This window comes from Planococcus citri, chromosome 4 (genome assembly GCF_950023065.1).
Source record: "Planococcus citri chromosome 4, ihPlaCitr1.1, whole genome shotgun sequence".
NCBI lineage: Eukaryota > Metazoa > Arthropoda > Insecta > Hemiptera > Pseudococcidae > Planococcus > Planococcus citri.
The window spans coordinates 46,460,229-46,487,497 of record NC_088680.1 but is presented as its reverse complement, the minus strand read 5'-3'; the positions used below and the strand labels follow the sequence as shown (position 1 = coordinate 46,487,497).

Genomic DNA, 27,269 nt, shown 5'->3' with positions numbered 1-27,269 from the left:
TTCTGTTCCGTCATTTTGGCACTTTTGAAATTTACTTTTTTAAATCCAAATCATCAAAAATGGAAGAAATCTTTGCCTAGCGACTTACATTTTCACAAAAGTACCATCAGCAATGAGAAGAGAAACATTCCTTACTCAATTCCGCAATTCATTCGTGAATTCATTTTTTAAATTTGACAATTTTTTTTTCAAAAATGGAAAACTTCAACACGTAATGAAAATTTTGATGTCATATGAAAGATGATTGGGGGGGGAGGGGGAGGTGAAGAAAGATGAAAAAACAGATCCACTGCGTTCGTATTCGTAGGTTATAGAGGTACGTAATGTTTACAAACGACGACTTATACAGCTATATGGTATCGTACTTGTACCAGTATGTACGTCATAAGACGGCGAACGAAATTCAAAGAACAGTTCAAAGGATCCCAAATACGCGGTTATTGTTTTGGAATATTAATTATTTCTAGACAATAGACGCTTCGCGCTTCGGTATATACCTCAGCATCCAAACCCCGCGAGCCAATCGCTAGACGTTGTATTGTATTTAGCGCCATGGCGTCCCTATTCTTGCACGCTTTTCAAGGACAGACTTCCTTCGGAGTGCTTAGAAGAATCATATAGATTACGTTCCGATGTTATGCGCGTTTATACGTATACGCGAACGCAATACGCGGGACCGCGCGCCGCGGCCGGATCCGCCATCCGTCGCGTCTCCGAAAACAAAGCTCGACAATTATGATTTTATAAGAATTCCTACCGGCTGTATTCACGTGAAAAAGTACAACATATCTAACCCTATGCTCTATGCTCTATGCTTATATAGCCTATTCAATTACAATGTAACTTCGTTGGAGTCTTCTTGAGCTAGCCCTAGCCAAAGAGTAGTCAGCCTCGTAGTCGCAGCAGAAAATCGAAAAAACAAAAACACCGCCGTCTCTTGTTCCAAATATTGTATTGAACACATACATATGTGTAACTTTTACAATTCAAAGTACTATATTATGTTATGCAGTTGAAAAGGGAGGAAAATGCCCAATGTCAATAACATCTTTTACATTATTTACAAACAGCCAAAGTTCGTATATCTAATCTTGTTGCAATAACTAAAGGTACATTATAGGTACACTGTACATAATAAAATGTCAGAAAATAAGCGTTCTGAAATTATCACAATAAATCAATCGCATCGTATTCGTCGAAAAAAGTGGCAAAAGTCAACTATAATATCATTTATCAGTTTTAAAATAACATTGCATGTGAACAAAGCCTGAAAGTTCGGTGGTGCACTTATCACCAATAATTGTCGTATTTTAGATCCTTAAGAATCATTGTAGTTTTATAACGTTATTCAGCATTTTTTCCTCTCAATAATTTGCTTCAATTGCGTATTTTTTGGTTTCATAAACTTTTTTCCACAATTGGTTAGTTTTTCTTTGAAAAATGTAGTTTTTTCCCTTTCAAATAGGTATCTCATACTTATTCAATTCATGATAGATTTAGTTACTCGAAATTTTTTTGAAAATAGAGATCCATGGTTCTTATTGTTTTATTCCATCACCCCCCCCCCCCCTCAACAACCTCAGCTCACAAAAAATTCCTTATTTTGATGATGAAAATTCAATTTGAGACTAAGCATAGGTATAACGTACCCACTCCGAATATGCTAAAAAATTTAATTTTTTTTTAACAGAAAATTTAGTTTCAATTTTTTGACATTTTAAGGATATGTGTAGCTGAAAAGTGATATCAAGAAAAGCATCAACGACGACGAAAATGTTCCCAAAAAATTGAAACCAAGTGGTAAAAAAGAAGGAACTATCTTCTGACTTGTTTTCGATCTTCTTTACTATTTTTTTTTTCAATATAAAAATTTTAAAAAATATTTTAGGTGTTTTTTTGCATTTTAACAAATTTTTGAAATATTATTTTCGATAATTTTTTAATTAGGTATCTGTCTATTTTTTAACAGTCAGTTGAAAAGAATTTTTTGCATCATTTTCAACTTTTTTTTTATTAATTATTTGATCAATTTTTCAGTTTTTTTTGGAAAAAATTGTCGTTTTGAATCAATATTTTATGAATGATTGTATCATTAAGATAGGTATAATTATTTTCGCTGTTTTTTTTTCAAGATTTCCGGTCCAAATAGGCTACATTGTATCATAAAAATTCAGTTTTTTCGAACAGAATCCAAAACATTGAAATTTAAAAACAGTGAAACATATTCGTAAAAATGAACAAGAACTTATTACCTACACAAGTTAATGTGTACATGGGAAAAAGTGAAAGAACAGAAGGAGAAAGAACCAGGTACATAAAACTTATACTGCAGACATACTTAAATATTAACCACATGAAGAAAAAAATCAAACAAGGAATATACCTCAAAAGCCAAAGGCGACCTGCAAACGTCCACAAATCCAAAGCTGTCTTCTTATACCAAAGATAATCCGAATCAGTCAACATAATGGCGAAATTTATCAAACGCTTTGCTTTGAGGTTATTCCTCGTTTTGTTTTTTTGCAAAATAACAAAGAATACTTAAAAAAAAAAAAAAAAGAAAGAAGAAGAAAAAACTTATCAACTCATTAAGAGAGCTAAACATAATTTACACGAGACAAAAAAAAATAAATAAAAATTATACAAATAACGAGACTAGGCAGAAGTTTTTCGCTGATGGCCTTTACAACTATACGTTGAAATTTTCTTTATAGTTCAAAGGCCATCAGTTTTGATTTTCGCTCAATAAATCCAAAATCAATCGAAATCACAATTTTTACACCTTATAATCAAAGTGTATTGAAATTTTTTCTTTTATAAAGGTAGTAAATAAGTTTGTTCGGGGGAAGCCGAAGTGGCGTTTTGATGTTGCGTTTGATTGACTTGTTTACTTCTGGATTTACTGTTGTTGTTACCATTCGAGCCGTTCTTTTTTCGAACGTTTTTCGTGTTTGGTAATTTGTGATCTTTCTTGAATTTCATCCGTCTATTTTGAAACCAAATTTTTATTTGCCTTTCGGACAGGTCTAACGAATGAGCGATTTCTATCCTTCTCCGTCGAGTTAGATATTTGTTAAAATGGAATTCTTTTTCAAGCTCTAGGATTTGTGGACGAGTGTAGGCCGTTCTTTGTCGCTTTATTTCTACGCCAACCGGATACATGCCTTCAACTGAAACATAAAAGGTGATTTTTTTCCATCAGTATTTTCAAACTATTGGCGAGCTGTGTTTTAAATTACGTGTGGAATTTTGATGTGTGAGTAAAAATCAGATTTGGAGGGACAAAGACTGAGTATGGAATTAAAAAAAAAATATTTTCATAGGCTAGCTATAGAAAATCACTCACGAAGGAATAGCTGAAATTTGGCCCACTGAAGGCCATCGTGATCCACACTTCAGAATGAAGTTTTGAATCATCGAAATTGATTGCTTGATGTTTGGCGAATTTTTTTAAATGTCAGAATAATTTTATCGGATTGCGACCACTTTTGAGCCAATCTTGAGCCTCCATTAAAAGTTGACTTTTCTCCTGAGTATTAAAATTAGCCTATTCAAAGTAAGCACTGTGATGAACTTTGGCTGTGTGAAATGTAATGACTAATAATTCTGCTGCAAGTTTGGTATTGTGAGTAATTGAAAGTGTATTTTTTACAAGTTGAATAACTCGTAGGTATTTGAGAAAAAAACCAAAATCACCTACTTCTACTTTGAAATTACAGAAAACTCTTCCTCGTATTCTCCAAGCCGACCTTCGTGATTGATTTCGACCGTTTTTGAGCCAATTTAGAGCCTTCTGCTGTTTCAAAGTCAATTAGGTGCATCTTTTGAAACGAATTGCAATGGAGAAAAAGTACTTATGTAGTTTTCGTAAAAAGCTGTGTGTGAAATGGCAGGGGGCCAAATTTTAGTTCAACCGAAGTTGTTGGGATGGTACTTAAAGATTCTCAAAATAATGAATTCTGGCCAAAGGAGAGGAAGAAATATATTTTCATTCTTTCTGAGAGTAAATCGGTAAATCGTTATTGAAAACATTACTCCTTTCCAATCCTTCCACCTTCTCAAGTAAATTCCTCGCAAAAGCTCAATGAATCTGGAAAGCTATTTTCGAATAAAAATGACACATTGACAGTCATGTTTGTTCATCGAATAATGAGAAAAAATGACGAGACAACCTTTTGTATCTTATCTTAAGTATTCAAAAAGTATTTTTAGGCGGCAGTGAAAATTATTTGCCATTGCCTTGTTCTTTTCAACAAAAACTGCGAGTTTTTTTTCTTGTGAAAAGTTTGAAAATTACCGAAAAGTTCGAGTTTCAGTTTTAAATTTTGATCCTCACCGGCCCAAAAATGTTTAAGTGGTCAAAGGGAAGTCGATAAAAGGCCCCAAATTACATTAGGTAGGTAAAGTTAAAATTTTACGTGCTGGAATTTATTTTTCAATTTTATAAAAAAACCAAAAATGAAAAAAAAATCAAAATTTCACCTAATTGATCTAGATAGTTGAAATTTGGTTTGTGCACTATTTTCGACCTACCAAGTCGAATGGTGATGGATTCGAACCGTTCTGAAGTCTTCAACAAATTCTTGAATTTTTCAGTTTTCGAAAAGAAAAAACTGTGAGATTTGGTGAAAATGAAATTTAGCATTAATAAATTCTGATATACTCGTACCATATTTGCGACCCATTCGATCGATTTTTGACACATATTTTCAAAATCTTTTTATGTCGGTTCAACTCCATTTGTTCGATGATTATTTTTGGAAAAAATTAAATGTGCTGGAGGCTCTAAAGCAGTTGGAAATTCAAAAATTTTACAACCTGTGTGAAAGTAATGAAAATTTTTTGACGAGTCTAGGTTGTTTTTTTTTTTGATAAGTATCACGTATTTTTTAAGCAATTTTTTTTGAAAACTTTTTGTTTTTTTCAACTTGTGCGGAATTTTTGATTCTAAAGCATTTTTTGAGGATATCATTCCTATTTTTTTGAAATTAATTTTTTTCTTCAGCTTGGGTTTTTTTTGCTTTTTTGAAGCATTTTTATATCATTATTTTTTTTCAACTTTTTTTGTGCAGTCTACGTTGTTTCTTTTTTTTTGCTTTCAAAGCATTTTTGGGGATATCATTATTCCTTTTTTGAAGAATTTTTGAAGATGATAGTGTATATGGGCCCTTCTATCTATTTCTCCGCAGGTCTGTTCAAAAATTTTTGCTTTGGGTAATTTCCTTGTTAATTACTTAAGTCTTTCTCAAAAGTTTGAAAAATCATTTTGGAAGAGATTGTAATTAAAATAGATGAATTTGCTAAACCTACATCTTTCTCTGAAAATACCATCTAAATCGAGAATCACGTTTAGGTACCTAAACCTATACAGGATCTGATGAGTGAGTAGGTAATAATTATCTATCTCAAATTCATCGTCAATAAAAAATATTACAATTTAAAAAACACAAAAATATTGACGAAAATATGTGAAAAGTTCGATGAGAAAATTGAAACGAAATTTTAAAAAATCATTACCTACACCTACCCACATCAAAAACTGAAGTAGCCAATTCAGCCGAGCTAAAGCAATTTATTTTCATTTGTATTGTTTTGCTGATTCACTACAGGCCTGCTAATCAGTGCACGAAATCAAAAAAAAGTTCCCTGGTGGGTAAATTAAAGTATTCTGTATTTCTTTAAACTTTGCACATTTGCGTGGGTAGAAATGTATCTTTCATTTCCGTTATCAATTGCTACAGTAAATTCAGATGTTCAAGTTTGAACATTGAACGATTCACACGATTATCACTTCATTTCAGCATTCTTCAATACATGTACACGTTGGTAACGTTTTGCTCGCAGAATTCAAGAATTTTGTGGAATGTGTATTCAAACCATATGAAGAAAGAAAAACAGGCGGATGAAATGAATTGGGGTCTGCATATCTATACACTATATGTATTGTATTTTATCTACACCTCAACCCTGAGCTTATCTCCGAACCTTATAATAACTAAAGCGGAATGTATCTAAATGATCTCTTATCTGTGTGCAACTTTTCACTGCATATACGACGTTGATGATGTTCTATTTCGGAAAATAGACCAAAATTCTTATCTACCCTCTCGTCGACACGATAATTTATGAATACAATTTGAAAAACAAAGGAGTAATGACAATATTTTACTCTCGTACGAGTACATCTTGATACACACAAATCTCGTGGTACATATTGTCAAGTACATACTATCGCTGCGTTAAATTCCTCTTCCTACACTTTTTTCCGGTCATCTGCTGCTTGGAGGGGAAAAACTAATTTTTTTTTTGCTCCACCGCAACAACACAGACTAAGCTACCAAATGTTTTGATCGCGGTGAGAAGACCACGTTTGGTGGATTTTTTACAACCCACGCACAAGACACAGGCGTAGAGTAGACACACCCGCTGATAGACTATTATATTCTTCTGGTTAAGACTTCCTACATAGCAAAGCAACGTACATGTAGAAAAAAAACACTGGATGAGGCTTTTTTTCCCTTTGTAAACTGTATCTAGTATGTAAAAAAACGCGGCTTGTGGACTAATATAAAATGCGAAGATTGGCACGACTTTGCGCGTTGAAAAATGAAAAAGAATACAGCAGGAAATAAACCGAACGAACGATTTGTTTGGTAAAGTAAGCCCTTTCGTATGGAATATAATAGGAAGAGTCGGTACCTATACCTATATCGTGAAATAACATGATAAATTCGAAGCAATTTATATAAACTACACGCATGAGATTTTGTGAAGGAAAGCCACCTAGGTAGGAGAGCCGTGTTAAGATTAATATCTGATACTCGACTAGCAACGTACTTGAGTATTGTTACGTTAATGGACGGTAATTTAACAAACTTCATGTTTATTTGACTTTAATGCTCGCGGATTCGCGTTGCTACTCATCAATATCGAATAAATAAAAATACCCTTGTACCGTCTCTGTCTCGTACCGCGATCCTCCTATGGCTTTGTGCCTTTTTGGCGTTGCTTTTTCTTCTTCTATGTACTTCAAATTAACTATCTTTTCTTCAGCTCACGTTTGTGTACAAATTCCCCGACACGAGTGTAGTTTATCATAAACCCCCTCGCGATCGAGCCAAACAATCGGCTATTTTTCATAATTTGTGTCCTCTTTACACCTGATTTCGTGTATTGGATGGCTTTTTAATGAGGTATCAACTATACACACGTTAGTTGTTAGGCCTGTATCGATTCCTCAACACGAACATATGCTTTAGGAAATTTTTCAATACTTTGTTCGACTCGAACGCGTATTTATCACTTTTCTTATCTACAATAATACCTTTTTGTGTACCCTGTACTTGTATAGTACATACCTAGATCTCCTCACAATAAATAGACTTGTACAATTGTACATATTTTCTTATCATATCACACATTGACATGTACATAGGTACCTATTCATCAACCTAGACTCGACCTTGCCCAAAAAATTGATGAATTTTTTCCCAAATCTTCGAATAAAATTACTCTACATGTTCGTAGAGTCCATATAGGACTACAACCTCGCGAAACTGGCTCGTTTTGTATGTTGCACGCGCCACACTAGTCGAATATTGAACTCCCGTTTAATGGCCTGTGGTCTGTGGTCTTTACGGAAGTAGTATCAATTATCACGAGTACAATAGAATAGTTTGTTTGAAAGAAGTAACAAAAATAAAAACAGCTTCGACTGCCAGGGCCTATAGGCTACCAACGTGCTGTATATAGGAGTAGGTATAACTTTTGCAGACTGTACCGTACCATACCGGTAGACCAGTCTCCCAAAACAAAAAACCTACGTCAGAGATATAGTTTAAACGTTATTCGATTCTTGGAATCCTTGCTCTTTGTATTAAGTCTTTTCAATATGCAAAAAAGGACGAAAGTCGTGATGTCCATCATAACTGTCGACTGGGTAACCGTAAAGAGTATAAACAAGACGTTTGACTGGTCTGCAGGGAATTCGAGGAAGTCTTTTGTACCTATACATCTCGTATTGTCTACGTACACGACGCTCGTTGCCAAATCTGCATACTGCAGTTTGGCATAGGAATCGTTCATGTTGAAATTTTTTTTAGTTTTGATATAAGTACGTGGTGTTGAAAAAAAATCGTGTCAAACTTGAAGCACTTGAGGATATTCTCGGATGAAGCTGAGCTTAGTGAATAAACTGTTGAATTATTGAGAGAAAAAAAATGTTGAAAATCGATCAATGAGAACTTTGACAATAAATTCATCGAAGAAAATATTGACAAAATTACTCAGAGTCAGATAACCAGCATCGAGCGTTGAAAATACAAATTTGGAAAAAATCGTGAATTTAATACGAAACGAACCTATAGGCATATTTTTTTCGTTCCTCTCATGTTGATAATAGGCATTTTAAGAGGAATAGAAAGAGTTTGGCTAGAGTCCAACAGTTATTGGTGGGCTATTACATCGTAATCGATTGTAAAATGAATGATTGGTATGATTAGCAATTTCAATTACGAACTTTGTTGATCAATGTAGATTAAAATAATTGAATATGTAAATGTCGTAAAAGTGTACTTATTCAATCGATAGGTATGTTACACGAAAAAGAAAAGATCATGAAAGTAGGTTAAAATGAGTTGGTAAAAAATACATAAATCAAAATCATTTTCAATACAGGCGAATTCCAATAAAGGAACTTTTTTTTGCTCGAAGTAAAATTTATTTCATGTGTACCCTGTACCGCGTGTACCTACCTAAAAGTTTGCATTTTCATTTGAAAAAAAAATTAAAGCTTCACGCTCTGAATTTTTTCTGTCACAGGACCTAATTTTCTCTGATGAAAACCCATGAAGTGGGAGGGGGAGAAGATAAACTAGGTAGGTGGTTGATTTTTTTTCAAGATGTATGGATGCTTGTTGGATCAGATCAGAATAGACCAAGAAGCCCTGACGAAATTGAGAAAAATCAATTCTTTAAAAAATTGCCCTCTCTTACGAATTATTATGGCGTGACTGAAAATTTTCGATGTCACGACATGAGATCAGATAATTTAATTTCTAACGTCGGAGCATCTGATTCAAAGTAAGGTTAGTATCAATTTTTCAGCGAAGTTCACTTTGAGCTGATACCACTTGAAATGGTCGAACGATGCTCAATATTCGAAGTTATGGGTGATAAAATTCACGTTTGACCTTCTCGAGGCATTTGGAAATTTCTGGAGAAAATTGCAAATTCGCTGAAATTTCTAAAATGGTCTGAAAGGGACAGTTTTCAAAGTGGAGTAGGGGGAGCGGTCTGAGGTTGAATTAAAGTAATTTTTCACAATGGTTCGTTTTTTGTTTGGAAAAATACACTTACTTTTTGAGAAAAGGTTTAAAAACGTCACAAAAAAAAGTTTTTATATTTTCAAAATTTTTTTAAAACTTATTTGTTCAAAAGCTTAAAAACTTTACATTTTGGCTATAGAAGTTTCAAAACATGATCTTGCAATCTAACTAGACCTAGGCCTTGTAGAAAGTCGCCCCAAAAATCTCAGATTTGTATTTAGTGAACTACCTACGCATACACATTTTCGAGTGAAAAAAAAAACACATTCAAAATTTAGCTGTAAGTAAATCATCGCGAAAATGCAAAAATTGAGGTAATTTGATTTTTTGAAATCGAATATCAATTGCCTCATCCATCACTCGAAAACTTCCAAAAATTGGCTCAAGGTAAATACGTACAAATATTTTTTTTTTTTTAATGACATTTCTGTCAACTGATAACCGATGGCGTGAAGGTCAATTTCAAAATCGATTTCGAGTTCCAAAAAAGGGACCTTATTCATTTTCATGCCAAATTTTGCCTATTTTGCCTATTTAGCCGAAAAATCTTCAAGGTTGAGGTAGGCATAAATTTGAGAAAATTTTACATTTTGAAATAATTTTTTCCCCTTGCCTTCGAATTGATGAAAGGATTACGATGAAATCAACTTTAAAATTATTTTCACCTCTTCATATGGAATGGGAGGCTGAAAAAAATGCGGAAAAAATTGACCTTGACCGATTCACCCATCTTACATTATTTTGCTATAAGCTTTTAATTTGTAGGTACATATTTCGAAATAATTCGATAGGTAATAATTTTACCTTCCAAAATTTGTTCATCTATGGAATTTTTTGTGAGTACTTTTACGTACATTTTTTCAACATTTTTTACGTCACGTGGTCGTAAAACAGTTGAAAAATGAGTCCTCGAAAATTCCATGATAAAACATCCATTTTTATAATTAGGTAACTATATGAAAAGTTTGTATCACAATTTTGAATGTAAATTAATCATTGTGTATTGTGAAAAATGTTCGTATGAAAATTGTGATGCTTGCCAAAAACATGGGTAGATATACCTTAAAATTTGAAAATATTGGTGGGAGGCCTAATGATGGGTTCATTCATAATTTTTATTCAACAGTTATTCTAAAATTTCAATATTTGAATAAATTTAGTAAAAATTGAAATGTAAAATAAATAATGTAACTTGTAGCTTTGAAAATTCTCAAAATTGTGAGAATTAATAACTTCTCAGAATACCCGTACAATTGTTCATTTTTAAAAGTTGAAGAGTTGGCAGCTGAATTTTCTCAATTTTATACCTACCTACCTACTATATCTACTACCAGTATAATGTATTTCTTATTTAAAAAAAAAACACTTCTGAAGTCAAAATTTATACTTTGAAAAGTAGGTATATATCATTCGAAGTCAAGCATTTTTTCAGCCATCGTGCCTTTTTTAAAATGAAAGAAAATTTTTCTTTTTTAGAATTTACCTTAACGTTTAATGTGAGTTGAAAATGTTTATGACTCGTAGGTATACTTAGGTGTAGGTATTCATTTCCATCGTTCATTTTTCCATTTTTTTTTTTTTTTTTTGAAACAAGGAAGTAGGTAGGTACCTGACTGAATTATTCTATAGAGATGGTCATAATGAAGCAGTTTCATAAATTTTTTTAATGTTGGGGTTCTTACATTATGTTTGAACGAGCTCCATAAATTTTTCAATTTAATAGAACTCGAGTCGGTGAGATTTTATAAATTTATTTTTTTCTCTCAGGTTGATGAGTTGATTTTTGAAATTGGTTACTTGCAAAAAAAATTAAAAATTGACGAAATTCGTTGAATTCGGATTTTATTGAATATTCTTAATAAGCTCGAAACTACTACATGAAGCTAATAAGCATGCTTACGAAGTGTAAAAAATAGGTTAATACCTAGATATATATACCTAATTACCAATACCTATCTAAAACAGACATTCGAGACAATGTTGCCACTTCAAACAAAAAATTGTCATAAACAGAAAGGATGTCGATTGTGATACTTGGAGCAAAGGTACATACCTAACAGTTGTACGTATAAACAGCGAATGAACACGATAAATAGGAAATTCTCTTTCTCGGTTCGTGGAGGCGGTACGAGTATAATCAGTATCAATACACTCGCAACTTCCTTTCATTAATCCTCCTATTGAGCTGTGTTTTTTGTATTGCCTACATCCGAAAGTGTATTACACTTCTTTAACGGAGAAGATAAAATCTCAAAGCGAAAATCTAAAATCTACAGTGGGAAGATGTTTACCTCAAATTGCAAAAAATAAAAAATAAACAACACAAACTTCTACGATGAATGAAGTATGAAGCCTACCTTATCAGTTTTACTCTATGGTAGGTCTAGGTACGAGTATGCCTAATCGTCTATGTACTCAATACACATTGATAATAATAGTTCAAAATGCACATTATATCTTTTTTCTTCGTTCAACAAATAATTTCACCTTTTTCTCTCTACAGCTCAGAATGCTCGTACCTACGATTTCTGTCCACGAGTACGTGTGTTCCCATTCAGGCGCCAATAAAATACAGGAAATCTGCCAACCAACGTTAAATTCAACAACCTTCAGAATGTTGGTCAGAAACGAACACCTATATAGCTTCACATACCCAAATAATGCAGTCATCTATAGTCAATTCCACGAAAGTATTAAAAACGGCTCCCAGTTCTTTTGCTTTTGTTAATTCAGGTACCTGGTTTTTTTTCCAAACTCCTGATTCACTTCACTTCCTTTTCTCCACGTAAAGATGAACCTATTCTTTCTCTTTTTTATTCGTTTCCTGGAAAAGTACAAAGTATGTGCCATGTGGACTGGTCGACTCGTACAGTACGTCAATGACACGACAGCTACGACTAGAATAACGTTTTTTAAAGGTTTAAAATTTTTTTCAAATATGGTTATAAACAACCGTAGGTCGAATAGACTCCTGTGGGCTCGTAGTGGTTGCTGGGTTTTATCTCGCGTTGTCAATTATATTCATCTGCATATACGAGTACACGAGTGCCAAACGAGTATGATTATATCATTCGGATGAAGGAGAATCGTGTTCAATACCAAGGTAGATGGTTTGATTGTTCGAATATTACACCTGTGACGTAATGGTGTGTACGAGATACTTTGTTTATATCGTAAGCTTAGCGCATATATAGGTAAATTTTATAAAATACGCATCACTTACCCATTACAGGAGAGAGTGATCTGATATTGCCATTTCGTCCTAGAAGAATTCAAAGAAATATTAATACCACGCGGTTTCCGATTAACGCAATTATTAAATTTTGAAATATTAATATTGCTATTGAAATGGCTACCAGATCACTCATGGTTAGGTAATTTTTTTAATGCTTTAGGGATTAGTACCCATCTTGAAATTTTGTGAGTATGTTTCAGTTTTCTTGTTATATGTACCTAAATAGTTATACCTATGTACCTACTCATTAGAGAAACTTGATGCAGGTAGGCAACTAGTTTTCAACTCTTCGCTTGTTTGAGGTACCTATTGCGACCATAAAATGAAAGGTCAACAAATTGAAAAAAAACAACACTGTAAAATATACCTAATACCAAAAGTTGACTAATGAGTTCCTCGACTTAAAATTTCATTTTTCTGAAAAAAAAAATCATTTTTGAAAATAATTCAATTTTTGACTGCAGAGAGGAGAGGAGAGGAGTGTTGAGCTGCTGATCCTGAGAAAAAAAAAGATCTTGACGAGAAATGATTTTTATTTTTTGAAAACCATAAAACTCGAGATTTTGTTTAGAATTCAACAAGTTAGGTAGGGCCTGACCTTCTTAATTTTAATAAAATTTAAGAAAGTTGGAATTTGAAACCTGAAACATTTTCCTGGGTAAAAAACGCTCGGTTATTCTTATTTATTTACAAATTTACCTATCTAATTCAAAAGTCACGATTTATCACTCGTTCGAAATTTTTGAAAATAAAATTGAAAAACTTTTGAATTAAAAATATTCAAATTTGATTTTTCATTTCTTTTGCTCTCGCGTCATAAGATCACATTGCTCATCATAACTTTATAAAAATGAAGGTAAACTGAAAAGAGATACATTTGAAGTGCAAAAAAAACTTGGATAAGATGTTGGGTCAGAGTAAAATTTTAATCATTTTTTTTACTTGAACGAAAATGCAATTTTTCAAATTTTTCTCCGGTTGATATTTAAAATTTTTTAGTTTTCAATAACTTCGATCACCCCCTTCCTCGCCCTTCCTTTCCCACTAATGAATCCTTTGAACACTAAATTACCGAGACTTTTATTTAGGACTTGATAAGGTGTTGAAATTTAGGTACTTATTCTGTACCTATCTCGAGAAAAATACAAAATCAAATACCTATTGACTTTGAATCTCCATTTTCCACATCGAAATGCACTTCTCACGATAAATTTTTCTCACTCCCAATACAATTTTTTCAATTTCAATGAGATAAGGTCATTGATTCTTTATTATGAGTAGGTATTTTCCCGAACTAGAACTTGATTTATTCAACTTGAAAAATAATTTGGTCAAAATTAGGCAATTTAATTCAACGTTGTAGGTCAACTCCAGCTTGAGTCGAGATTAATTCAAATGGCTCAAAATTTTATGGAGGTTTTGAGATTTTCGAAGTACCTACACTCTTAATTGATGGAGGAATTTGAAGAACTATCGATCGATTTGTTTTGGATCAGTGGAGTGAAACGCATGTAGAGATTACAACGAAAGAGACCCTCCCCTCCCTACTTCTAAATTGAAAACGAAATACAAAAATTAATTTTTATAATAAAATAAGTAAATACAAGGTATACCAAAGTTTCAAAACGGATTCGTATCACTTGATTTTATATCTATTTTGATTATTCAATGACCTTATGGAATAAGGACTCAAATCGACGTATGTCCTTTTACTCGATGTAACCTATACCTATTGCATTCTGCATCAGGTTTATTCATATACCACCTTCCAAAACTTTTTTCAACTTGGATTTTACCACAGAAAACATATTTCTGCTCTTGCTTCCTACCATTTTTTGAAAATTTTGATCACTTCTTTTTCAAAAACATTCTTTTCAGTACCGATGGGTTTTTATTCGGCTATAGAATTTTCAATTTAATTGGTTCCCAACAATTTTCTCATTTTCAAAAACTCGTTTCCAATTTACTTGTATATGTTCAGGCCTGTATTTGGGATTTACTCCTGAGGGGTAGGGGAAGGGGTGTTGAATAAGAAATAAGTTGTAATACCTATCCATGTATCATAAATTTTAATGAATTTTTTCCAAAAAAAAAGGCAAAAAAAGACTTTTAGGAATGAAAAAGTCAAAATTTGTGATGATTTTCAAAAAAAAATTCACCTTTACGCAATCAAGGTATTTCATAGAAATTAAAATGAAATTACCTATACTGCTCGAGCAGAAACTTTTTCAAACAAAATACTCCAAAACGTGAAAAAAAATCGAATTTGTCTAATTTTTGTACTTTCAGGGCCTGCTATGTTTCTACCCTCAAAACCTCCCCTCCCCCTCCCTAAAAGCCTTGCCCATGAAGGTGGTTTCATTCGAAACAGATGAGTGGAGAAAATTCTGCATAATATAATATTATTAAGTAGATAGATATCTAATATTCAAAATACGCAAATGTTTCTATAGATATTCATTTCAAAACAATGATTAAAAGCTTCCTGGTCAATTTGTTTTTTAATATGATTCGAAAGATGGATTGAATGGAGAGGGGTTCTGTAAAAACAAATGGACATTTTCAACTAATGAGAACAGTTTTTCAACTGAATGATTCGTACTAATGTCATCAATAATTTTAGACCCACCTATTCATTTCACCTACCTATAGTTATTTTTTCATAAAATATCTCAGTCAAAATTTGAAAATGTGCCGAAATTCATTAACTTTTAACCCCCCTCCTCTTCTTCGTCCTCTTCCTCCTTTTCCATAACAGATTGAGTTCGCCTAGTCCCTATCTGGTCCAAATTTGACCGGTGTCTTCAAATATGATATTCCATTATGAACTTCGTATGGTATCAGTCAATTAGATATGCTGATAAGATGTCTTTCTAGTCATGTTTCCAGAAGTTGAGCTTATTTTTGATATCTCTAGACTAGACCATGTGTGTAATCAGCTGTTTCTTGAGCTTTGAACTGGGAATAGCTATCGTGGCTCAGAAACACAATTTGTCCCTGCCTATGGTTTGTAGCCTGTGACTGTTAAATACGCCATCAAGTACCATCAAATTCCCATCAAGATACCTCGACTCCTCCTCGAGGATCATAGGAAAACAAACTGTTCATAGAACATGATAAAAATGATGGTTTTTGGAATGAAACCTAATCGAGTCCAGGTGATAAGATAGGTAGCGTGTGTCCTACATCAGTACCATAAACAAAACCTTCGTAGGCATTGAGATAATAAGAACGCATCCAAGTTGAGAAACCTCAGGCGAGCAATTACGTTATGGTGATAGAAAGAGACGAATTGGCTGCTGATCTTTTGTTACGTTATACGAAGCATCTCGCGACATAATTTATACATAATAATAATAAAAGTACGGTCACAGTGTTTCGGATCGCATAATACCGCGTGCATATAGCCGAGTAAAGGTAGATACAGATAGGTATACATAATACACAGCGAATTACTCACCATATCCGGCCACGTGGACCTTCTTCATCCATGGGTAAATAATCTTTTCCGGCGAGTCGGTTCTGTCGCCGAGACCAGGAGATCCGTCACCGCTATGACTATAATCATCGTCGTCCATATCGTCGGCTTCCGATTCGGCAGAACCATCCACCGAATGCGAATGTATCTCTTGAGGACTTTTCATTTGGCAAGGAGATACAGACGGAGGTACGACCGGATTCGGTAAATTCATCGTACATTGTGGCGGCGGCGGAGGCGGCTGAGATTGCTGCAGATTTTGAGGCGATGGCTGTAAGATGGCAGTTTGTTGTTGAGCGGCTTCCGGCGGTATACTATGCAGACCTACGTGCAACTCGTGCAGGTCTTGCGAGCTATGATGAGATGGTGGAGGTAACTGATACGGATTATTAGGCGGTGGCCCGTAATTGCTGTAATTCATCGATGAGTTATGTGACGGTGGGACGGTATGTGGCGTATGATTCATATAAGGATTCTCTAGATTAGGCGTTTGTCTGAAATATCCATCGTACTGGTGATGCGGCTGGTGATGATTGTTGAAGAAATCCGGTGGCATGTAGCTATTCTGACTGTATTCTTCGGCCGGCGGAAAGGCCGGATCTACCATCATACCTTGGTTATGCATCAGCGAACCGTGGTGATGATGGTAGGTAGGAGCGCAATTAACCAAAAACGAACTCATTTTTTACAAATATATTATAAACCTTCGAAACGCATAGAGATACCGGAAACGAACTTCAAATTACACGTATCTATTTATAATATAAAAACAACAACGCGAGAATCAATTACCTCTTTCTGCACAGTTTAAAAAGCCGCGAATTTCAAATTCTATACACAAAACGGCGCGCAGATACGAACAACGACGACGAAACAAAGCTTTTAAAACTTAATTCGAATCAACAAAACATCGCGAAATTATTGTATTTCAACCGCATACTGCAATAAATACTCGACAACCCCTGACTCGAAAATTAACACTTCGTACCATCTTCAAAGTACTCGCTCTACACTACTGTTTACTCGAAGAGATATTCTCGATGGCGATGTTGAAAACTAACCAGTGCGAACCGCCCAACCTCGACTGGTTATGCGTCACGTGAATCCACCATCCACCAATAGCGTTGGCAATATCGACTCGCCTACGTTGAACGTATATAAAATTCACCCTCTCCACGTGTCTCATACTACTGTTTCTACACCAACGTCAACGTCATATTCCCACTCTCTTCCATACATTCGCACACATGCTGTGTGATTTTACACGTTTGAAATTCTGTAGGGGAACTTTTTATACGTACTATATATATGTGATGTATAAGTTGATGAAAGCTTTTCCAATTTTTTAAATTGCCAAAGTTTACAAATTTCTAACGTCTCGTAGTCGTAGTTGCACGAGCATCACTATGTCGAAGAAGCCTTTTTTTTATATTGCCTTTTTGCCAAAGCGAAACCATTCATATGGTTGGCGTGTGATGCGAAAGAGTCTGAAAGGGATGAAGTATTGCGTTCTTTTTTTTTTTTTTAACCCTGCGTCAATATTTATATCGTACGTAGATCGGAGAGCTATCATTTTTTCGAGGTGTTGTGCGTGAATTGATTGTCGTATGCGGAGGAATATCGAAGTTGATTTTATGTGTTGCCCAAGTGTATTTACGTAGGTTTATGCTGAGTGTGGGATAGAAAAGAAAAACTGAAAGGGTGATGAGGGGGTTCAATTGGAATTAATTTTTACGATGTGAGATAGAAAGAATCAACAGTTTTTTTTTTGTTTAGTCGAGTTTCAAAATTTAGAAAAATTTATAAAATTACGTAGGTATATTCATCCATAAAGTATTGAGCATAAGTAATACGAACAGCTCACTTGCGATTTTATGTTTATATGTACGTATTTGTAAAGTTCAAAGTCAGAAAACCTTAAGGGCAGGCACTTAGTTCATATTAGGTGATAGATCGCAGCTGACCAAACATGAAATCTTGAATGCTAAAAATTTTTGAAATTTTCAAATAATGTGTAGGCTTATTGTACCTGTGTACATAGGTTATAGTTTTGGGGGAAAATCCATAGATATGCAAACGGTTCCTCTAGGTCACCTTTTATATACTCATGCGTTCTCTTCGTCACCGAATTCGGTGACGGAGGCGTTTTGCCGGTGACGAAGACGTTTCCCTGTGTATAACAAGTCCAAACGGATTGTTTTCCCCTGAAACGTAAAAGGGGAAAAGTTTGTCCGGTGACGAAAAGGTCATGTATACACCTACTGTATACAGATTTTAAAAATTTTGTTCCATCAACACTGACATACCCTCGACGTCACCGTATATAAACAGTACCTTTTGGTCACCGCTTTTTAAATGCTTCCAGTTGTGTTATATTTTTGTATTCGTAGCCAGCGCAGTTGCAATCTATTAGGCAAGGCAGCAGGTGACAATTTGGTATAGTCAATATATTTTTAAATACACAAGGTCACGGAAGAGATCAGTTTATAATCGGAGGCAAATTGGTACCATTCTCGTAAATTTTTTTTGTATAAGCTTAAAGCATGTAAATCAAGTGGGGAAAAGAGTATAAGCACTATTACAACTGTGCTGGTTACGAATATGAAGTAAATACACCTCCGGAGGCATTTTAAAGCCTGGTGACCAAAAGGTACTGTTTATGTACGGTGACGTCGAGGATACTTAGGTCCATATATATAGATATGCATACCTTTGTTTTAATTTTCCTATCAGATTGAATCACATTTCAATTTTTTTGGTGTTTTGAAGCTTACATTTGAATTTTGATTCCCCCCCCCCCTTGGCCTCATTCCACCATCGGGGTATATTACTCAACTAGATACATACTGGAGTAAATCACGAAAAAAAAGTCAGCGGGTTTCGACCAAATTCAGCAGAGGCCTTTACTTTGAGTTGAAAATTACTCAGAGAAAATTTTAGCTCTGGAGGTGCCTCTGAAGGGGAGAAATGGGCTCTCAAAGGGGGCACATTTTTGGTAAAACCGTGGATGCTTTTTTCGCTCCTGTCGCTACCCAACTTGTTTTCGGGAAAATAACCCACTCCCAAATGAACAGTATTTGCTATTTGAGATATTGTGTCGATCTATGCTATTTTCGTCAAAATCCAAGACCCCTTTTTTGAGTTCTACAGAGCGGATGAAAATTTGCCAATCATTTATTTTTGGATAAATTCGTGTTTTGAAAATTTCTTCTTCGCGAATATTTTGCATCAATTATGCCAAAATATTGAAAGAATATCATTTCTGAAAGCGGGGAAATATTTTGAAACGCAGTGGTGCCAATTTTTTAGTCATTATTGCCAACTTCAAAAAATCAAAAAAATTTCATTAGGTAAGTTTTTTGCTATTATTTTCGATTTCTTGAAATTGGCAATAATGACCAGAAAAATGTTGGAGAAGTCTGATGAACCCATTAGCTTTGTCAACTGGAGTATCACATCAAGATCAACTAGTGCAGTTTGAGATCATGTACATATTTAGGAGGAAGTATTTATTTTTCTGATTGAAAAAATGCACCAATACTTACCATTGTTTTGATGAGCTAGCAATTTAGGTTCAAAAATAAAATACAACAGGTTGGTAAAATTTATGTATTTAACGTTGATCATTACTGCCAGTTTCAAAAAATCGAAAAAATTTTGTAAGTCTTTGACTTGCATGTTTTTCTCAATTTTTTGAAATTGGCAGTATTTAATGACCAAAAGAAAAATTCAGTCAACTCCTCTTCTCTTCCTTTAAATTTTGGAAATAAGATTTGATATCAAAGAAATTCAAAAAGTTGAAAAAATAGTTTAGATTTTTGAAAAGTATTTGTAATTGTATTTTTTTTTTGGAATCGTGCAATTTTTTTACGAGTAAAAAACTACATAATTTAAAGTGCATATATTTTTTGTAAAATTTAAAAAAAAAGAAAATTGCTTGAAAAAATCACAAAAAATAGTAAGTAGGTATTTATTTATTTTGCTGGTTCTCTCCTGTTCTTTTTGATTATTTGAGAAAGCAACTACCCTAATTTCTGTTCTGATCTTCCAACTGGAGGGGGGGGGGGAGTGCAAAATTTTCTTGTATTTGCAATTCACTATTTCTAAACTGACAAAATTTTGAAGCCAATATTTCAAGATTGACGTAACAATACATGGAAAAAATAAGTTTAGGGAGTTTTAAGAAAATAACTCGAGTTTGAAATCAACCACTTAATAAAATGAATCGAATTTGAATTTTATGAAAATTCAATTTTCATGACGAAAAAGTTGAAAGCAACCATTTAAAAATTTGGAATAATAATAAAATTATTATTTTTTTAAATAAATAAATAAAAAGTGTTACGTCGATTGTTCTTAATTCAAGTTTTTAATCGATAAGTATTCATGTTTTTTCGGTTTTGGTTTTGTTTTTCCTGCAAAAATATACGAGTAGTTTAATTTCGTTTTTCTGTTTCGCTTTGGTTTCGATTTCACTCCCCTGATTTCTCAATTAAGTATTTAAAGTTGTCGAGTTTGACTATACAAGTAGGTTCATATCTATCTTTTTTTTTTTTGCTGAATTGGAACCTTCGGTGTCTCCGCGTAGCTAAATTTCCCTTTCATTTTGAGCAAAGTGCGATTTTTGAAAGTTTCAGTTCATTTCTAATTTGGTATCTATACCTAATGCATTTTGATCTAATAAAACTGGAATTTTTTTTGAAATGTTCGCAGAAGTTTCAGGAAATGTATCACAAGGAGAAGAAACTTACGCTGGAATTGAAAATTTTCAGGACTCGTGAAGGGTAAGTTGTAGTTTATGATACGCAGTAGAAATGTTTTAAAAATGATGACAATTTATTTACGAAAAACTGTCTCCAAAATTTTGTATAAAATTGACAGGTTACGTTATTGTTTCAATTTAATTTCATGATAAACATTCTAAGAAACCATCCAGGTCTAGTTCAATTGATGAGTAGATAAGTAATTAAAACACATTAAAAATTCTAGTTCAGTATCATGATTTGATTATCAAGTTTTGATTTTTTCTAATAATTTTTGATTCGAGGAAGAAAGTTACCGATGTAAATATTTGAATCCAATAAGCCTATTTTGAGTGTTTCAACAACCAACTACTCTATTGCTGAATTAGTAAATGTCTTTTATTTCCTGTCCCCACCCCCACCTTCGACCAAGAGAATTTAGGTGTTGCTATATTCGTTCAAAAATTCTTGCAAAGGCTTGTCAAATATTGTACTTTTACATATAAAATTTTTGGAATCAAATTAGGTATTTATTTTGATTTTCAAAAAATTTTAAATTGACTTATCTTTCATAGCTTCGCACTCTTAAAAAATATTTTTTGACGAACCAACTCTTCCGAATCGTAATATGTAAATAATGTAAGTTACATATATGTATTTGGATGAAAATAATTTCATCCTTCCGAAGTAGTGATTGGAGGAAGCCTGAAATTGGCTCCAACAAAATGATGTTTTTCTTATTTTTGTCGATATCTCCCGGAGACGTTTGAAAAGTCGCCAACACGAAGAGTTTCCTGAGTGTCAGTCAAGCCTTTTGTTCACCTCAAGGGAGACTCGCATGTTGACGCGAAATAACGTTGAAAGGTGCCCTGACATGACGCGCCATCCCCATAACTGATCCTGTTAGTGAATTGACCATTGAACTGTACCTTCCGCTACCTATTGTTGGACTACCGTTCATACATTTACTGTTAAAATGCTTCTTTATAATATTCAAGTTGGGTGAAAAAAATCATCTTTCATACAGAAGTCTGGGGTATTTTGAAAAACTTGACTTACCTACTGCATTTGGCGAGTAGGTACATATGGTAGGTACGTAGTTGAAATGACGCCTTATCTGATCAGTGCCTTTCCAGACTGGTTGTTAGAGGAGTGAGAAGGTTAGGGTCAGAGAGTTGGCCTAATTCTAGAGGAAAAAAATTTTCTATTAGCTCGAATGATTAAAAATTTAAGAATCAATATCTACGTAATATTTGATTTAAAAACACCTGGCCCTGGCGTTATTTTTCAGAAAATATGTCTCATCAGGCGCTTATAAAAATTTACAAAAAAATCACAATTTTTCAACTAAAGAATGTCTTGAAAATTTAAAATGAATTTAGGATCTATTTAGCTCATTTTTCTCTCTGTTTTTCTTCGTCAATCCGAAGATACGTAGAAGTAGGAGTTGGATTCTAAAAATGTTGAATGAAAAAAGTTTAGTGATGATGAGATTTTTTTTTTTTTTTTTTCTTCAAATTCCGCGATCCCTGCCACATTGGGCATCTATCAGCGTTTTTCACTAAATCACCAATTCCGGCTGAGAGCGCCCAACGACGATTCCACCGCTACTCTGTTGTTTGTCTTTTCACATGATGATTCTTCTTGCTGGAAGGTCGGACGGCTTGAATCTCTTCAGCCTGCGCACATCGTTTGAGTTGTCCAAAAGCTGGATGGCACTGGGGTTGCAGTGTCTGTGTAGCCTATGCTCGTGCCGCTCGGGATGATGAGATTGCGGTTATTTTTTTGAACTATTGGAAAATATATGTTTTCAACTTTTTTTTCAAGTGAACTTTCCTGCTTCTCGTTTCAAGTTTTACTCTCATCTATGACTCCCTTAAATTTGAAACCAAAGATTTATCCATTTTGAACGAATTTTAATCCATTACACACATGTTGAGTGATATGACGTTGAATTTCTTCGGTTAGATATAATATAAACATTCAACCCTTATAACTATAAACCTGCGACTATCATCAAGCTAATTGTACGATGACAGAGTGGACGTGGTCGGTCGAAAAAACACCCATAATCCCACATATCCACTGCCCGTCAAAGCATTCATATAAGTCCCATTTCTCACCTAATTTATCATTGGACTATAGCGGTATTTTCGCTCATTTCCAATGACATATTTTGACAAGCTTGTAACTCGCTGAAAAAAGGGGAAGAAAAAAGTGAAATGTGAAAGTACCAATGTCAAGAATAGTAGCAACATTTATCCGTTTTGTTTTGTAAACCCAAGCTGACATATTTACGAAAACTACCCACCTCCGTAGCCGCGTTCTCGTATACGAGTATACGGAATTTGCTTTCGAGCCTTTTGCAATCCTTTGATCTTGTTTGTCAACCCTTTTAATACTCTATGCTCAAGTTACCATCGTATCTTTTTTCTTTTCAACAATATGGCCGGTATGGCGAATTCTTTTACCAGTTACGAAACTTATGTGCAGATATACATAGTACGTACGTAATTGTCATCACGATTTACATTCTTCATAATACTGATACCTAATTACGTAAGAGAGTCATTTTTTAAGTGCAAGAGGTTTTTATTACAAAATATAAAGAAATATTGACAGAAGTTCGCACAATAGATTTACTGGGCTATAAGTTTTGAAAAAACCAACCACGTTGGAAAATGCTTCTCGAATTTGTATTCTGAAAAAAAAGTAGATCTAACCTTTAGTATTTTTGAAACAATAAATGGGCTCTATGTTTAAGGAAAACAAAAGCTATAACATTATAAATCATCATTACCGCCCAACTTGTGTCGCGACCTTTTTAAAAAAAGGAAGAAGTAGATCATCATTATTTTTTACGTTTGCAGAAGCACCATTATATTGTTGAAAGGGAAAGTTTAAAAACAGACGTAGTTTTATCGCTTGATAGTTTGGTGGGCCTTTAAGCCTTGCTATGTTATAAGAAAAGAATTCCAGCTTTTCTATTCTTTTTTCTCTCGCGCTGTGGATGAGTTTCTATACATAAAAGTCATTAGTAGATACTTTGCTTTGACTGCGCGTTAGAAATTTCGTACTGTTGGATGTTTTTACGAAATCTATTAGCGAGCTGTATCGTCGATCATTCGTTTCAATGGGTTTACTCTATATACTTACCTCTTTATTTATATTCGAGCAGATAGAAGCTGATTTACGTATTTTAGATATACCTAACACAGGTACTTACCTATATAAATATCTCCCATACCTGTACCAATACTTTCTCTGATTCATATTGAGAAAAAAATCTTCAAATTGGATCCTGCAAATAAGACATCTTCGAATTTATTTTTTGTACCATGTTAGAGATAAATGAACCGATGGAAAAGTTATATTGTTTTATAGAACGGCTTCGGTGCGTGAATGAAAGGGGTATCTTAATTAGAAAGTTGAAAGAAGTCGGAGAAATAACGTTTAAGGGCGGCGGAAATAGTTATCCTATTTTCTTGTTCACTGAATGATCGTAATGATGTAATTTCGTTGGATGTTCACCCTCCAGTAATGGTAAGTTTTTCTTTTCGTAAACGGCCTCGCTTCGCCTCGCGGCCGATCCCTTCGTCTTAAAGAAAAGTTAAGATAACGCCATTTTATCGTGATTAATGCCAATCTACCGAGAACTTGTTACAGGATGAATGATGTTTGCAAAACTTTTATGTAACTCGAAATTGGGTAATTGTATTATTCAATTATACACGTTACGCTGACCTAAATTTTGTGCGAAAGTTTTCGAATGATTTTAAAATCATTTTTTTGGGCTTTTTTAAATGTTTTTATGGTATCGAATTCCTTGAAGAATGGGTTTCTGTGCATTTATCAGAAGTTGAGTATTTTTATTCAAAAATAAAGAGTAAGTATAGGTAATGATTTTTCCTGTCCTTTTCAATAAACTTGAAAAAAAGATGACTGATTTATATGACTTAATCAACCCAGAGAAAAATGATGGAATATGATCAAATTTGAATGGATCAAGGTTAATCCGATAAAAACTCTATTTTCATTATATCTGGTCAGATTTAATTAGATTAGGTGTATATACGGATTTGATCTGATCAGATTTATTTCAATCTCGTCAGATCCAATCAGGTCTCCCCTATTGTATCTGATCTGATCAACCATTTTTTACTAGGAAATTACATCATTTGTCAGTTCAATAAATGTTAATGTTTTTACTGAGAGAATCCAGATTTCCTCTTCTTCCCCCGCACCAAGTTGAATTGATGGGCACCTAATCTAAAATAGGTAAGTGTACATAAGAAAGGAAAAATAGAGGAAATTTGGTTTTCTCAAAATGAATAAAAACTATCCATAAGTTGAAAATTTGACTTCTGGTTAAAATATTTTTCAAAATTATGTGTTGATATTCCGAAGAACGGCTTTGAAATTACTACAAAAATCGTAAAAAATTTATGGGCGAATATTTTAGTTTTCAACATTTTATCAATTTTCGTGATTTTTTGAACGAATTTTTAGTTCAAATTTAATGAATTTTTCGCTTCAAAATAAACTTAGGTATACCAATATCTTCCAACATGTCAATTTTTACAACAATTCAGTAAGTATGTAAATGAATTTCACAATCGAGTATTTTTAGCAATATTTTTCAGCATTTTTGTAAAGCGATTTGTACATTTTGAATTGATTTATATACTTAGTAATTTTTCTTCCATTTTTCATCGTATTTCAAATTTTTTGGTAATTTTCTGATGCTTCAAAAGGTTTTACGTTAATTTTGTAGGATAGATACCCACATTTTTTTCTAACCCCATTTTAAAAGATGTTTTATGAATTTTCATACCTTGAGAGTGATTTTTATTTTATTTTTTTATCATTTGTTTTCTTTCATTTCAAATTGGTTTAATGCAGTATTATAGGTATTTTTTGGGAATTATTTCATAGCATCTCAATTTTTTCCCATTTTGATTCGGTATTTTTCATTATTTAAATAATGCTTCATTGATTTTTATGAAAGTTGAATTATTTTATTTTACATTTTGAATGATTTTTGTCGTATTTTAAGGACTTTAAATTGCGTGTATTTTTCTCAAAATTATAATTTTTTTCAGAACCTAAACTTGAAAAAAATTGTTCAATTTCTCATGTTTTTAAAATAATTTTTACAGAAATTTGACTCATGATGCATCGAACAATTTTTATTATGCAAGTTTGATACATTTTTCTTATAAATTCCACCACTGACTTTTTTTTTTGATGTTTAATAGAACTTTTAAAACATTTCACTCAATTTTATTCATATTCTGTATTTTATTTACTTACTTTTTTTGGTATTCACTGTACGGATATTCTGAAACCCCGGGGGGGGGGGTATTTCGAAATCCAGTGGTGTCAATTTTTGATTTTTAGATATTAATAATTTTAAAAACTAAAAAAAATTCAATAAGTAGGTGTCATTTTTGGTTATTTTTCTCAGAGATGAAGGACTAGATGAAATACCAAAAGTTTCATTTTTTGGGGGGATTTTTCAAAGGCTTTTTTGCAAAACAGAATTCTCTAAATTCAGAAGGAACAAAAAATGAAAAAATTTTCATTCAATTTTATTTTAATGCGATTTAATGAAATGAAAAAAATAATACATAATAATCCTGGCAATGAATGTTCTCCACTATCACTAATTATGAAATCAATGTATCTACCTGATCTAATTTTTAATTCCTTTTTTTTTGTTGTAAATTGATAGTATATCAGCTAAAAGTTTAAAGTCAAAAGCTTGAAGCCAAAAGTTTAATAAAATATAGCTGAAAGCTATTAAATTGAAAATACATATAAGAGAAAGCCATTGGAAGCCGAAAGTTTGGCTAAAGCAAGCCGTAAAAATCGGAAGATAGTCGAAAGCTGAAGCCAAAAGTTTTAATTTTGAAATTTCAAGATGAAAGCCAAAAGCTGAAGTTTCATTTTAAAGCTTTTCATCTTGAATTTTTTGAAATTGGCAACAATGATCAAAAAATTGCCAACACTGACACCACTGAATTTCAAAACATTCCCTATAAGTTTTAAAAATTATACATATCTAATGATGTTTTTTTACGATGGTGATCTCCCCCTACAGAGGTACTTTGAGAACTCAAATTTGTTGATGGATGTCTTTCAACTTAAAATAATGATTTCTGCATATTAAGTATACTGAATCTGGTGAAAATCCTTCGATTTCTATTTCTTTTCGTAACGTGCCCTTCAAGTGCCTATCATAATTACATAATATTAAGAATAATTTATATCTAAACATTTTATTAACCTTCATTATGACAATGTTTGCAATTTTTTTAGCTTGATTTTCATTTTTCTAAACTATCAACAATTAACATACATATTTCAATTTCATTTTCATCTCATTATCAAAAACTGATTTTTTAAGGTGTTATTTTTTCGATTTTTATTTTAAAATTTTCAAACATGATTTATGATGCTATAAAATGTTGCTGAAATAATTGTAT

General features: G+C 33.2%; 1 protein-coding gene across 4 annotated transcripts in view; it reads right to left on the bottom strand.

Annotated features, from left to right (window-relative positions):
• The window catches only part of LOC135842662 (homeobox protein Hox-B4-like), a 31,183-nt gene extending 13,993 nt beyond the window's left edge, over positions 1–17,190 (bottom strand). The window contains exons 1-3 of one of the 4 annotated variants that reach the window (XM_065360220.1): positions 16,022–17,190; positions 12,550–12,588; positions 936–3,170 (exon numbers count right to left, since the gene is read on the bottom strand). In XM_065360220.1, coding sequence (XP_065216292.1) covers positions 2,815–3,170; positions 12,550–12,588; positions 16,022–16,721 — 1,095 coding nt within the window. In that variant the 5' untranslated portion in view covers positions 16,722–17,190 and the 3' untranslated portion in view covers positions 936–2,814. Of the gene's footprint in view, positions 1–935; positions 3,171–12,549; positions 12,589–16,021 lie in introns of those variants that run through there. The other 3 variants (XM_065360222.1, XM_065360221.1, XM_065360224.1) reach the window with 3 other exon arrangements.
• Between the last annotated feature and the right edge of the window lie 10,079 nt (positions 17,191–27,269).